Source organism: Dictyostelium discoideum (genome assembly GCF_000004695.1).
Source record: "Dictyostelium discoideum AX4 chromosome 5 chromosome, whole genome shotgun sequence".
Taxonomy (NCBI): domain Eukaryota; phylum Evosea; class Eumycetozoa; order Dictyosteliales; family Dictyosteliaceae; genus Dictyostelium; species Dictyostelium discoideum.
In genome coordinates this window covers 1459802-1474008 of record NC_007091.3, presented here as the reverse complement: position 1 = coordinate 1474008, position 14207 = coordinate 1459802, and the positions used below count along the sequence as shown (strand labels likewise).

General features: G+C 23.9%; 5 protein-coding genes and 1 non-coding gene across 6 annotated transcripts in view; 4 read left to right on the top strand and 2 right to left on the bottom strand.

Moving 5' to 3' along the window:
- Window positions 1-487: 487 nt before the first annotated feature.
- Window positions 488-548, bottom strand: r31. Its single transcript has one exon.
- A 322-nt stretch (window positions 549-870) lies between these two features.
- On the bottom strand, window positions 871-3390 carry efbA (elongation factor 2; the record flags this gene model as incomplete). Its single annotated transcript, XM_631629.1, has 1 exon — window positions 871-3390. The coding sequence occupies one exon, from the start codon at window positions 3388-3390 to the stop codon at window positions 871-873; it is 2520 nt and encodes an 839-aa protein (XP_636721.1).
- A 1705-nt stretch (window positions 3391-5095) lies between these two features.
- On the top strand, window positions 5096-6327 carry DDB_G0288385 (hypothetical protein; the record flags this gene model as incomplete). Its single annotated transcript, XM_631628.1, has 2 exons — window positions 5096-5244; window positions 5364-6327. The coding sequence occupies 2 exons, from the start codon at window positions 5096-5098 to the stop codon at window positions 6325-6327; spliced, it is 1113 nt and encodes a 370-aa protein (XP_636720.1).
- Window positions 6328-7252: 925 nt separating this feature from the next.
- gxcI (RhoGEF domain-containing protein) lies at window positions 7253-10651 on the top strand (the record flags this gene model as incomplete). The annotated part of the gene is made up of 2 exons (XM_631627.3): window positions 7253-7493; window positions 7644-10651. The coding sequence occupies 2 exons, from the start codon at window positions 7253-7255 to the stop codon at window positions 10649-10651; spliced, it is 3249 nt and encodes a 1082-aa protein (XP_636719.3).
- Window positions 10652-11433: 782 nt separating this feature from the next.
- DDB_G0288381 (hypothetical protein) lies at window positions 11434-13186 on the top strand (the record flags this gene model as incomplete). Its single annotated transcript, XM_631626.1, has 2 exons — window positions 11434-12965; window positions 13069-13186. The coding sequence occupies 2 exons, from the start codon at window positions 11434-11436 to the stop codon at window positions 13184-13186; spliced, it is 1650 nt and encodes a 549-aa protein (XP_636718.1).
- A 609-nt stretch (window positions 13187-13795) lies between these two features.
- The window catches only part of DDB_G0288379 (hypothetical protein), a gene marked incomplete at both ends in the record, with an annotated part of 641 nt that continues 229 nt past the window's right edge, over window positions 13796-14207 (top strand). Inside the window, 3 exons of the mRNA XM_631625.1 lie at window positions 13796-13802; window positions 13911-14005; window positions 14144-14175. Of these exons, the coding sequence (XP_636717.1) occupies window positions 13796-13802; window positions 13911-14005; window positions 14144-14175 (134 nt within the window). The remainder of the gene's footprint in view (window positions 13803-13910; window positions 14006-14143; window positions 14176-14207) is intronic.

Sequence of the window (14207 nt, the reverse complement as noted above, 5' to 3'; positions counted from 1 at the left end):
TTTTTTTTTAATATTGATTAATCAGTGTTTATACATTAAAGGAATAAACAATGAAATAGTTTTATTTATGAATTTTAATTTTAAAATGTAAAGTAGTTTTTCTTTTTTTTTTTTTTTTGTTTGAGTTAGCAAATAAAGAATTTTAAAATTTAGTGCATTATTATTTTTTTTTTTTTTTTTTTTTTTTAATACACCCATGTTTTAAATTAAATGAATTAAATCGATAAATTTAATATTGAAATTGTAGTTAATTATATGAATTGGGCAAAGTAAATATATTCGAAAGCACAGATTCCAGAATAAAATAAGCTTTGCATGTTAATTTTCTTAGTCTGTAAATTTTACAAAAGAAATCGTTTAGAAATTTAAAATTGCTTGGATCTTGTTTTAAATTTTTTTCACTGATACATTAAATAGTGGATAATTTGTCATTCACAAAAAATTATCCCCGTTTCAGGACAACAAACAAAAAAAAAATAAAAGTGGACAGTTGACAAGGGGTTTTTTTTAATCAGTAAAAATTTGTGAGAATTTGCTGTAAGGCCAACTTATTTGTTAAACACATTAAAATAATCACAAACTAAATTTAAATTCTACCAAACTTTTAAAAAAAAAAAAATTATGGGTTATATTTTTTTTTTAAAAAAAAAATTAGAAACTGTAATTTGACAAAGTATTTTTTTATTCAAATAAGGCTTGGAAATATTAAACAATAAAAATTAAAAATGGACATCAATTTAAAAAAAAAAGAAAATAAATTACAAAACAAATATTATTTTTTTTAATTTTTTTTTTTTTATTATTTTTTTTTTAAAATTTTTTTTAGATTTGATTACTATATTTGAAAACTCAAAGTGCGACTTAAATTGTTTAGAGTTTTTCGTGGAATTTGTCAAGATCTGGGATTTCTGGGGCTAAACCTTTTCTCTTTCTGGTGGCTAAAGCGACTTCAGTGGCTTTCTTATCTTTGTTGACAACACCAATTGAAGCCCAATGATCGAAGACACATTGTGGGAAAGCTTGACCGGCAGTGTGGGAACGTAAATCAGCGGTGAAACCGAAGGATTCTAATACTGGTAAATGAGCTTTGACAGAGAATAATGGGGAACCGATACGACGTTCTTCACCAATAACAATACCTCTACGACGATTGAGTACAGAGTAAATACCACCAATAGCGTTTTCTGGGGCAGTAATTTCTACTAAGTAGATTGGTTCTAAGAGAGTTGGGGAGGCAGTTAATTCAGCAGCATAGAGTACACGACGAGCAGTTGGGATGATTTGACCACCACCTCTGTGGATGGCATCAGTGTGGAGGGTGACATCATAAAGATTGAAACGGATACCTCTCATGTTTTCATCACAAACAACACCTTCTTTGGTGGCCCATTGGAAAGCACCAACGAAAGAATCTTTAATTTCATTCAAATATTGAACACCTTTGGTGACATTGACGAGGAGATTGGCACCGTTACCTTCTGGACCGAAAGACCAAATGTTCATGGCATCATTTTTATCCCATTCGTGGTTATCAGCGAGATAGTTAGCACGAGCTTTTGGATCATCTTTGGATGAGATATCAGAACCAGCTTCAATGAGATCTTGTAATTCCATAGAGATTGGTGAAGCTTTCATGAAGAGACGATTGTGTTTGTTTGGTGATTTAGAAAGACACATGATTGATGATTCTTCTGAGACGGATTCTCTGAATGATACGACTGGATCGGTGGTTTTAATTTCAATACCAGCGTGATCTTCAGCAAGATCTTTAAGACAAATTTCGAGATGGAGTTCACCAGCACCGGCAACGATGTGTTCACCAGATTCTTCAGAGTAACAGAGTACACATGGATCGGATTTGGCTAAACGTTTGAGACCTTCGACGAGTTTTGGTAAATCAGATGGATTCTTTGGTTCGACGGCAACACGGACGACTGGTGATACGGAGAATTTCATGACACGAATGTTGTGAGCAACTTCAGAGGTGGTGATGGTACCAGATTTGACAAGGAATTGATCGACACCGACTAAACCAACAATGTTACCACATGGACAATCTTCAATTTGTTCAGTCTTTCTACCCATCATAAGAACGGTACGTTGGATGGATTTTAAGAATAAATCGTCTTTCTTACCTGGGACGTAGTTGACACCCATAATTCTGACCTTTTGACCGGTACGGATGATACCTGAGAAGACACGACCGAAAGCATAGAAACGACCTTTATCAGAGGTTGGAACCATCTTTGATACGTACATCATTAATGGACCGTTTGGATCACATTTTTGAATGGCGACGGCACATTCATCGTCCATTGGACCTTCATAGAGATTGGCACAACGGTACTTTTGGGCAACTAATGGTGATGGTAAATGGGTGACAATCATAGATAAAATAGCATCGGCGGCTGGAAGGAATTTTCTCATGACGGCTTTAACTAATTGTTTACCTTTGATTTCAGCATCTTCTGGGGCTAAAGTGATTTGGAGAGTCTTCATCATCTTTTCGAGTTTGACGGCATCTTCATCAACGATGGCTCTGGTTAATTGGTAGATTGGTTCGAGAACGAATTGACAGAAAGCTCTTGGTAAGGCTTTACCATCGGCAGATTGTGGATTGGAAGTCCATTTCTTGGCGGTAGCATCGAAATAGCTGTCACCCCATAAACGACCCATTAATTTATCTTCTGGGACACCAAATTTAGCAGCGTATAATTTAGCGAAACGACCTAAGGTGAAACCCCAACCGTGGAGACCAGAACCGAAAGCGACGGTACCTTTTTCTGGGGATACAGTGACATCACCGAATTCCTTATCTTCAGTGTTACCAACAATGACATTGACGGATTCAATAGCTCTACGGAAAGAGAGATAAGCTTCTTCAGTGTTTAATTGGAGTTCTAATAAGAAACGATCGACTTTGTTGACGAATAAGACTGGTTTGATACGTTCAGCGACGGCTTGACGTAATACAGTTTCGGTTTGTACGCAAACACCTTCGACGCAATCGATAACGACTAAAGCACCATCAGTAACACGGAGGGCAGCAGTTACTTCTGAACTGAAATCAACGTGACCTGGGGAATCGATAAGATTGATTAAAAATTCGTGTGAAGTACAACCAGCTGGTAATTTGTCTTCCTTTGGCATTTCGAAGTGAAGTGATACAGATGAAGATTTAATGGTGATACCACGCTCTTGTTCATCAGCACGACATGACATATATCTCATATCACCAGAAACTTTATCGGCAATAATACCAGCTCTTTGGATTAAAGAATCTGATAAAGTGGTTTTACCGTGATCGACATGAGCAATAACAGACATATTTCTGATATTTTCACGACGGTCCATAATGGCACGAATTTGATCGATTGTGAAATTAACCATTTTGTACTTTACTAATTATATTTTAAAAAAATTGAAATGTGTATATATATATATATAAAAAAGTAAAAAAGAAATTTAAATGTTTTTTTTTTAAAAAAATTTATATTATTTTTTTTTGAGAATAATTAAAGAAAAAAAAATATTAGAATACAATTTTTATTTATTTTATTTTTTGAAAAAAAAAAAGTTCGAGAAGGTTTGCAATAACAAAATAAAAAAAAAAAATGTGTATGTAAGAGTGATGAAAAAAAAAAAATGAAAACTCGTTTTTTTTTTTTTTTTTTAATATAAATTACATTTGTGAAACTATTTTTTTTTTTTTTTTTCTAAAGTATTGTTGAGAAATTACGATTATAGGAAATTTTACACACACAAAAAATAAAAAAGTAATTGTTTTTATAATTTTTTTTTTTTTTTATTCAATAAAAACAAAAACAAAAAAAAAAAACAAAAAACAAAAAATTAATTATTATTTTATTATTATTTTTATTTATTTATTTCACTATCGCTGTAACACACTTTAACACAAAAGGTGAGAAATTTATTTTATCGCTTGACATGTTCACTTTTTTTTTTTATTTTTATTTTATTATTTTTTTTTTTTTTTAATGTTGTGTGTGTGGGTATGTGTGTATATAAATATATATTGGTAATAGTATTGATATTTTTAAAACAAATAAATAATAAAAAAATAAAAATAGAAATATTTAGCAAAAGTTTATTACTAACCTTTTTTTGCACTCGAGAGTTAAAAAAAAAAAAAAATAAAAAAATAGAAAAAATTTTCTTTTGTAGCGCAGGCCGCTCGACGATTTTTTGAAAAAAAAAAAAAATTTAAAAAAAAAAAATTAAAAAAAAAATAAATTTTAATTTTTTTTTTTTTATAAAATAAAAAGCCTTTTTGAAACTGAACTTCTCTAGAGAAAAAAAAATTAAAAAACCGAAACTTTTTTCGGTAAGAAAATTTAAAAAAAAAAAATATTTTCTTGATCGCGAATCATAAAAATGTAATTAATCATTTTTTTATATCTATTTATAAAAAATATTATATTTAGATTTTTTCATTTTATTTTAATATTTAAAATATATAAATAAAAATAAATTATTAAAAATGAATAAAAATAAATAAATTATACAAAAGAAAACTTTTTTTTTTTTATTTTATTTTAACATATTAGATATAAATGTAGTTTTTAAAAATATTTTTAAATGTTTTATAAATTCATAAAGAATTATTGAATTGAGTGTTTTTCCTAAAATAAATATCAAATTTTTGTTCATAAAATAAAAACAAAACACCCTATTTTAAAGAGATTTTGGTCTGTTTTTTTAAAGTGATTTATTTATTTATTTATTTATTTTTTATTTATTTTTTTATTTTGAATAAAAAAAAAAAATCAGGGTTCATTCAATGATAGGTTATTAATTTACTATTATTTACATAGAATAAATCATATGTTTTAAAAAAAACAGTTATTATTCAGTTTTTCCTTTTTTTTAAGTTTTTTTTTTATATTTTTATCAAAAATGAAACAGTGAAAATAAGAAATTTTTTTTAAAAAAAAAATTTCCAAAAAAAAAAAAATTATATTATTATTTTGTTTTTTTTTTCAAATTTTTGGTGTGTGCTCTTCAAAAAAAAAAAAAAAAAAAAAAAAAAAAAAAATAATAAAAAAATAGTAATAAAAAAAAATAAAAATAAAAAATGGAACAACAATCATTTGAAAGTTTTAGATTACAAAGAATTATTGAAGATATATCATTATTAAGATTAGAATGTGATTGGATAAATGATCAAACTGAACAATCATTTAAATCTATTATTGAAAAGGGAAAATCCGATTTTCTTTATCAGTATGTGTTTTATTTTTATTTTTTTTTTTATTCTTGCCAAATTTTTTCTTTTTTTTTCCTCCCCTATTAACTTTCATAAAAACCAAACCAAAAAAAAAAAAAAAAAAAAAAAAAAAAAGAGAATTAATTTGGTCAATTGGTAAAGAATTATCAGTTTATTATAATATTCAATGGCCAACAAAAATGGAAAAAATTGAAAAAGCTGGAGAATTTAATCAACAATTAAATGAACCATTTGAAAAATTATTAAAAGAATGTGATTATCAAGAAATTACAAATATTGAAGATTCATACTTTAATAGATTATCTCTTATTGAATTTTTATTTTTACAATTACAAACTTTTCAATTAGAATTATTTTTAAAAATGAATAATAATAATAATAATAATAATAATAATAATAATAATAATAATAATAAAAATAATGAGAATAATAATAATGATGAAGAAATGAAAGATATTGAATTAATTAATAATGAAGATTTTATAATTAATCAAATTCAAATACTAAGTGATTTATTTAATGTTGAATTTAATAATTTTGATAATTTTTCAAATTCAATTAATCAAATTAATGAAAAGATTAAAGAGACATTAAAACTTTTACCAAGTGATTTTATGAGTGAACCATTTTTAAAGAATACTGAATTTACAGAGAAGCAAATTCAAGAGATTCAAGAAATGAGTGATTCTCTATACCAAGATTATAAGAAAAGAAGTATTGTACTTCAAAAAAGATTAGACGTAACAGTGGAATCTTTACTTTGGAGTGAACGTATCGCTGACAAACTTCAAGAGATCAACAGATCCGTTAGATACTACATTCAAGCATTACCATCACTCAATCATTACTCATTTTTCGATTTAAAAAATGTTCATAAAGATTTATTACACATCATTCGTACTAGTACTCATAGTGCTTCCTCTCAACTATTAACTGGTTCAGTCTTAGTTGGTAAAGTACCAGATCGTGGTGGTAGAACAAATGATCGTAAAATTCCAATGCCATCATTCCATAAAAGGGAAATACCTTCTTCAATTGATTCTCATAGACAAAATAAAAAATTCTTTAAAAAGAAATAAAATAATATAAAATTTTTTTAAAAAAAAAAATAATAATAAAAAAATAATAATCGAATTAAATAGATTTTTAATTTTTATTAATTTATTTTATTTTTATATTTATTTTTTTTTTTTAAAAAAAAAAATTAGATTTATAATTTAAACCATTTTATCAAATTAATTATTTGAAAAAAAAAAAAAAAAAAAGGAAAAAGGGTTTTGTTTTGATTGGAAAAAAAAAAAAAAAAAAAAAAAAAAAAAAAAAAAAAAAAAAAAAAAAAAAAAAAATGAAATTATTTTTATTTTTATTTTTATTTTTATTTTTTTTTTTATTCTGTTTTATGATTGTCTAATTTTGATTGAAAAGAGTTTTTAAATTTTCTTTTTTTTTTTTTTTTAAAAAACTATAATAGCCACTATCATTATTTTCATTTTTTTTTATTTTTAATATTAATTATTTAATTAAAAAATAAATTGGAAAAAAAAAAAAAAATAAAAATAATTTGCAAACTAGTTTTTGGTTACACACATTTTCATCTATAAATAATCCATCTTTATGATTCTAAATTTTAAAACACTTCTCAAGATTACCAATATATTATATAATATATAAATAGAAAAAAATAAAATAAAAAAAAAAAACAAAATAAAAAAAAAAAATAATTTTAAATCACACATTCCAAAAAAAAAAAAAAAAAAAAAAAAAAAATCGAATATCCCACACACCACAGTCTAATCTTGGCATGTTGGTTAAGAAAATCAATAATAAATAAAAAAATAACAAAAAAAAATAAAATTTTTAAAAAATAATAACAAAAAAAATAATAATAATAATAATAATAATCACAATCATTTTTTAAAAAATATAAAATAAAATAAATACTTTAGGCTTTCTGACAAACAAAAAAGAAAAAAAAAAAAAAAAAAAATAAAATAAAATCAAAAAATGAGAAAAAATTCAACCTCGAATCCATCTCCCAGCCACCAATTTTTAACTCCACCAAAAAATACAACAACAGTGGTAAACAATAATAATAATACCTTTGTAAATAAAAATAAAATTATTAATGAAAATTCTAACCAAAAAATGTTTAGTGTTGGCTCTCTTGTAAATCAAATTGATAAAAACCAACAACAACAACAACAACAACAACAACAAACACATCAAGTTTTACCTCAAAGGAAATGTATGTATAGAAATTATTTTTAAAAATAAAAATAAAAAAAATAAAAACAAAATTATTGAGGAAAAAAAAAAAAAAAAAAAAAAAAAAATTAACCATTATGATTAAAATTAATAAATTAAAAATAAATTAAAAAATAAAATTAATTAATAGTTTCAGGAGTTTCAACAATGATTTCAAAATATAATGAACAACAACCATCATCATCATCATCAACAGCATCTTCATCATCATCACCCTCTCTACCACCAAAACCTTTACTATCAACTATAAATAACATTAATAATAGTGGTAGTGCCAATAATAATACACCAAGTAATTTATCACCAAATACATTATCACCAACATCTATAATAAAGAAGAATAATAATAATAATATATCAGGCTCACCATCACCATCACCATCACCTGCTCCTACACCTACAATTTTATCACCATTACCATCACCAAGACGTCAATTACCAACTAGACCACCCTCACCATTACCAAAATTACCATCAAGACCAACTTCACCAGTACCACCAAATCCAGATGAAGCACTAAATACTACCACCACTAATAACAATAATAATAATAATAATAATAATAATAATAATAATAATAATAATAATAATAATAATAATAATAATAATAATAATAATAATAGTGATAATAATTATATTTCAAAACTTGGATCACATTCTGTAAAAACTTTACCAATACCACCACCAAATGATAAACCTGCACCACCACCGAGACCATGGAGTTCTAGTGGTACTTTAACTACTCCACCAACAATAGCAACTACAAAAACATCAACAAATATAAATTCAACAAATGTAAAATATCAAACTTTATCACCATCATCAACAACAGCAACAACAGCAACAACAACAACAACAATAAATAATAATGTAACAACACCACCAACAACTCCACCTTCACAAACCATAGCATTTAATAATAATAATAATAATAATAATAATAATAATAATAATAATAATAATAATAATAATAGTAATAATAATAAACCTTTACCACCAACATCAACTAAGCCACCAAGACCAAAAATTGCACCAAGAAATGATATATCACCAATACCAGTAACATCATTATCAACAGCAAATATAACCAATACACCAACAGTAGTAATTGAACAAACACCAATTATAGCACCAATTCAAGATTCTCAAAATATAGCGGCATCAGATTTAAGAACTCTTAGACAAAGAACCTTTACAAGAAAACAAGCATCAATGAAATTAAATGGTGAAGATTTTTCATCCTTGTCGTTATCTACAACACCAACATCAGTATCACCATCAACACCATCATCAGCAAATCCAACACCATCAACAACACCACCATCAATGTCGCCATCAAATTCAGTCTCAAATGAATTTTTAACAATCAATAGTAATGAAAATATTAATAATGATTTAATTAATAGTTTTAATAGTGATGATTCAAATAATTCAAATAATTCAAACAGTTCATTATCATTAGCATCAGCATCATCATCAGCATCAACAACAACAACATCAACAAATTCATTAAATGATACAAGTTTTAATAATATTTCAATTAATATTAATCCTAATAATGGATTATCAGTTAGTAATTTTATATCATCACATAAAAAGAAAACATCATTTATATCAGGTACATTAAGAAGAGATACATTAGATATAAAGACTATATTAATCGAAAAGATAAATGTACAATATACAATCACCACTCAATTATCACAAAAACCAAGTAGAAAATCATTATTACCACCAATTAATTCATCAACATCATTTAATAAGGTGATTAAAGAGATCATTGAAACTGAAGCAGATTATATCGATCAAATGGAGGTTATAATTAATTTATATTATTTCGCAGCATTGGAAATGTCAAAATATAAATTAATGACAGCAAATGATATCTATCAAATCTTTTCAAATATTGAAGAGCTTTACTACGTTTCGTTACGCCTTTACCCAATGTTATTGAATATTATACCAGTGTTGGACCATGAGAATCAGTATCCCAATATTGAAGAGATCTTTCTTTACAATTCAAAAGCATTCCAAAGATATGGCTCATATTTATCAACACATGATCATTCAATCAAAGTTTTGAATTCATTAATCGATGGAAACAATGTAGTGAATCAAATCTTTCAATATGTTAAATCGTTACCACATTCAAAGCAATTGAATCTACAATCATTCCTAATTAAACCATGTCAAAGACTTTGTAAATATCCATTGCTATTAAGAGAGTTGAAAAAGGCATTACCACCAGAAGATGATTCATTGGAGGCTGAAGAACATCATAAAATATTCCAACGTTCTTTAATATTAATGGAAAAGATCGTCAATGATATCAATGGTAAAATGGCAAATGATAATAAAATTCAATCAACTGTTAAAGAAATTGGTACAAAAGATATTGAACAACAATTACGTGATCAAACATTTTTAAAATCTTCAAATAGAATTAAAAAATTAAAAAAAAAAGGTAATAAAGTAATTGTAACTTTATACCTTTTAAGTCAAATTTTAATTATCTTTGAAAAAGGTACCTTTAAAAAAAAGGTTAAAATTATTCCTTTAAAAAATATTTTAGAAATTATTGATATTGAAAGAGAACTTCAATTTGGTATTTCAATTAATTATTTAAATGATAATGATATTCAAAATAATAATAATAATAATCAAAATAATTTATCTTCAACAAATGATACAACATCATCAACACCACCAACAACTACAACAACTACAAATTCAACACCAACAACTACAACCACAACAACAAATTCAACACCAACTGTAAATGTTAACACATTATCAATTAAACTTTCTTGTGATAATTATCAAGATAAATTAATTTGGTTAAATGATATTGATGAGGCAATTAATATATTAAAGATTTTAACTGGTTCTTATAAATTTAATGTCTCTGAAAAAGATATTAATATTAATATTAATAATAATAATAATAATAATAATAATAATAATAATAATAATAATAATAATAATAATAATAATAATAATAATAATAATAACAACAATAATAATATTAATGAAAATAATATTAATGAAAATAATATAAACTCAAATAATACAAGTTTAGAAAATAGTGGTGAATGTATAAATAATAATATTAATAATAATAATAATACCTCAAACTAATATTAATTATAATAATTAATATTTAAGTTATAATAAAATTAAATTATGTGGCATACTATAAAGGTTATTGCCATAATTTGGTTGCCTTAATTTTTTTTTTTTTAAGAATTTCAAAACTTAAAATAACAATGTTTTCTTTTTTTTTTTTTTTTTTTGGTCTTGTCTTGTTACATCCAAACAATTAAATTCTAAAAATAGATTTTTTATTTTGCTTGGATTTAATAAATAGATCAATCAATAATCACTCATCATCATTAAACCATTTTATAATTCATATATAATATAAAAAAAAAAACAAAGGTGATCACCTCAGTGAATAATAATAATAATAATAATAATAATAATAATAATAATAATAATAATAATAATAATAATAATAATAATAATAATAATAATAATAATAATAATAATAATAATAATAATAATAATAATAATAATATTATTGTTTATCTTAATTCAAAAAAAAAAAAAAAAAAAAAAAAAAAAATGAAAATGAGAAAAAAATTTTTGGTGACAGATGTTGACTGTATAGTGTGTCATTAATACTGTTTTTTTTTTTTTTTAAGAATTTCAAAAAATCTTGATTTTTTTTTATTTTCAAATTTAATATATTAATAAATAATTTCAGTATAAATAGTTGAAAAAAATGGTTAATTTAATTATTTTTAAATTCAAAACAATATTTATATATACATTAAATAATTAGATAATAAAAAAAAAATAAAAAATAAAAAATAAAAAATAAAAAATAAAAAATAAAAAATAAAAAATAACAAGAAAATATGACTTTAATAATTTCAGTACCATCAATTGATAAAACAATTAATTTTCCATTTAAAAGTGAAATAACAATACAAGAATTAATTAATCAAATTTTAAAAGCAGTTAATTTGGAAAACAAAGATAATAATAATAATTTTAAATTACAATATGAAAATAGTGAATTATTTGAAACCGATACAATTGGTGATTTATCAATTCCTGATAATTCAAAATTAATTTTAATTAATCAATCAAAATTAGTACCAACAACTACAACAACTACAACAACAACTACCACTACTACTAATAATTCTAAAAATGTTATTGATTTGGAATATAAAAAAATTGAAATGTCAAATAGTAATGAATTTTTAATTAAACAAATTGATATGATTGTATTAGATGTTTCATGTTCAATGACAGCTGTGGCATATAATGGGTCAACAAAACCAGGTTTGCTTGAAATGAATAGAAGTGAAGTTTCACAAGCATTATTTCAAACAATGTTGGATAAATATGTTTCATTTGAAGTACCAGTAGTTGCTGGTTTAGTATTATTTGGTCAAAAAATTGATACAGCATTTGAAATTAGTAAAAATTTTGATTCATTTTCACAAGAATTGGGTGAAGTTGTTGCAAATCAAGGTTCTACAAGATTATATGAAGCAATTTATCATGCAGCAAATGAGATTGAAAAATATAGAAATAATCCAAAAGAGAAATTAGCACCAGATGTTTGTTGTAGAATTTTCTTATTAACTGATGGTCAAGATACCTCAAATATTAATCCTTATAATGTTTATCAATATTTAAAACCATTAAATATTATATTGGATGCAATTCCAATTGGTAGAGATGATAATAGTACATTATCAACTCTTACTAAAGCAACTGGTGGTAGTTGTTTCATGGCAAATTCAACCCAAGAAGGTGTTGAACTATTTGAACGTGAAGCTTTATTAATACCAACTCAAAGAGATTCCTTCTCTCCATTCTCTTCCCCAATTGAAAATGAACAACAATTTTCATCATTAAAAGGTGATTTATTGAAAACAATCTCTCGTAAAGTTGATAGTGCTCTTAAAGGTATAACATGTGTTTCAAAAATTGATCAACAAAAACTTGATGAAATTTCAAATAATATTAATAATGGTAGTGGTGCTGGTGGTACAAGTAAAAGAATTTATAGAGAGTATATCAGTTTTCAAAAATCAATTGAAGAATTAAATAAAAATGGTAAATCATCAATATTCACACTTTATGCAAATCCAAATGATATTTCAGTTTGGAAAGTTATAATGAAAGGTGTAGTTGATACACCATATGAAGGTGGTCATTTCGTACTCTCTGTTCAATTTCCAAATATCTATCCATTTGCACCACCAAAAGTTAGATTTGAAAATCGTATCTATCATTGTAATATCAATACTGATGGTAATATATGTTTAGATATTTTAAAAGACCACTGGTCTGCTGCTATCACTACTGAAAAAGTTTTACTTTCAATTCATTCACTTTTATCTAATCCAAATCCAATGGATCCATTAGATGTGTAAGTATTTAATTTTTTTTTTTTTTTTTTTCTTTGGAAAAAAAAATATAAATAAATCTTAACTTAATTTTTTTTTTATTTTTTTTTTTTACATATACATTAGTGTAAAAGCTGGAATTTATCGTGATAATATTACAGAATACAATGCTCAATGTAAAAAATGGGTTCAAGATTATGCCTCCTCACTTGAAGATTTATTAAAAGAACATGACTTAATTTAAAAAAAATAAAAATAAATCATAAAATAAATAATAACAACACTATATTTTAAAATTATTTATTTGGTAATTTAAATTAAAAAAAAAAAAAAGAAAACTAAAATTCCATAAATAAACTATTAAACTTTAAAAATAAAAAAATAAAAAAAAAATAAAAAAAAAAATAATAAATAAATAAAAAAAAAAAAAATTTATATTTTACCCCCTTTCTTTCATTGTGTAAGAAATTGGGTTTAGTTTGTTTTTGTTTGTTAATGTTAAATTTTTTATTATTTATGTTTTTTCAAAGGAATCTTACAAAAAAAAAAAAAGAAAAGAAAAAAAAAAAAAAAAGAAAAAAAAACAAAATTAATATAATATGAAAAAATCAATACATATATAAAAAAAAAATCAAATATAATTGCACGCGATTAACATGTAAAAAAAAAAAATAAATAAAAATAAAAATTGGTGTTTTTTAACCACCAACCCATTTAAACTGATGGAAAAAAAAAAAAAAAAAAAAAATTTCCACAAAATTTTCAGATATTTTTTTTTTATTCCACACAACACTACTTTTTTTTTTTTAAATTTTTTTTTTTTTTTTTTTCATATATATACAAAACAATAGAAATGTCAGGTTGGTATTATTTATTTTTCTCTTTAATAAAATAATAATAATAATAATAAATAACAATTATTAAATGATTGCCTCTAACAAATATTTTTTCCTACAAAAACAAAATAGTTTACCAAAAAACCGTTACTCATGCACCAGCAACTTTAAACAAAGCAAATCAAGTCGATGACGATGATGATTTCGAAACTGATCCAGATTACGTTGTAAGTTTTACTTTATTATTTATATTTAACCTTTAAACAAAAAAATAAAAATAAATAAATAAATAAATAAATAAATAAATAAAAAAACAAATAAAATAAAAAAAAATAAAAACATACTAATAATAAAATTTTAATTAGAATGATATTAGCGAAAAAGATACTCGTTGGGGGTATGTCTTAATACTTTTTTTAAAAAAATTTA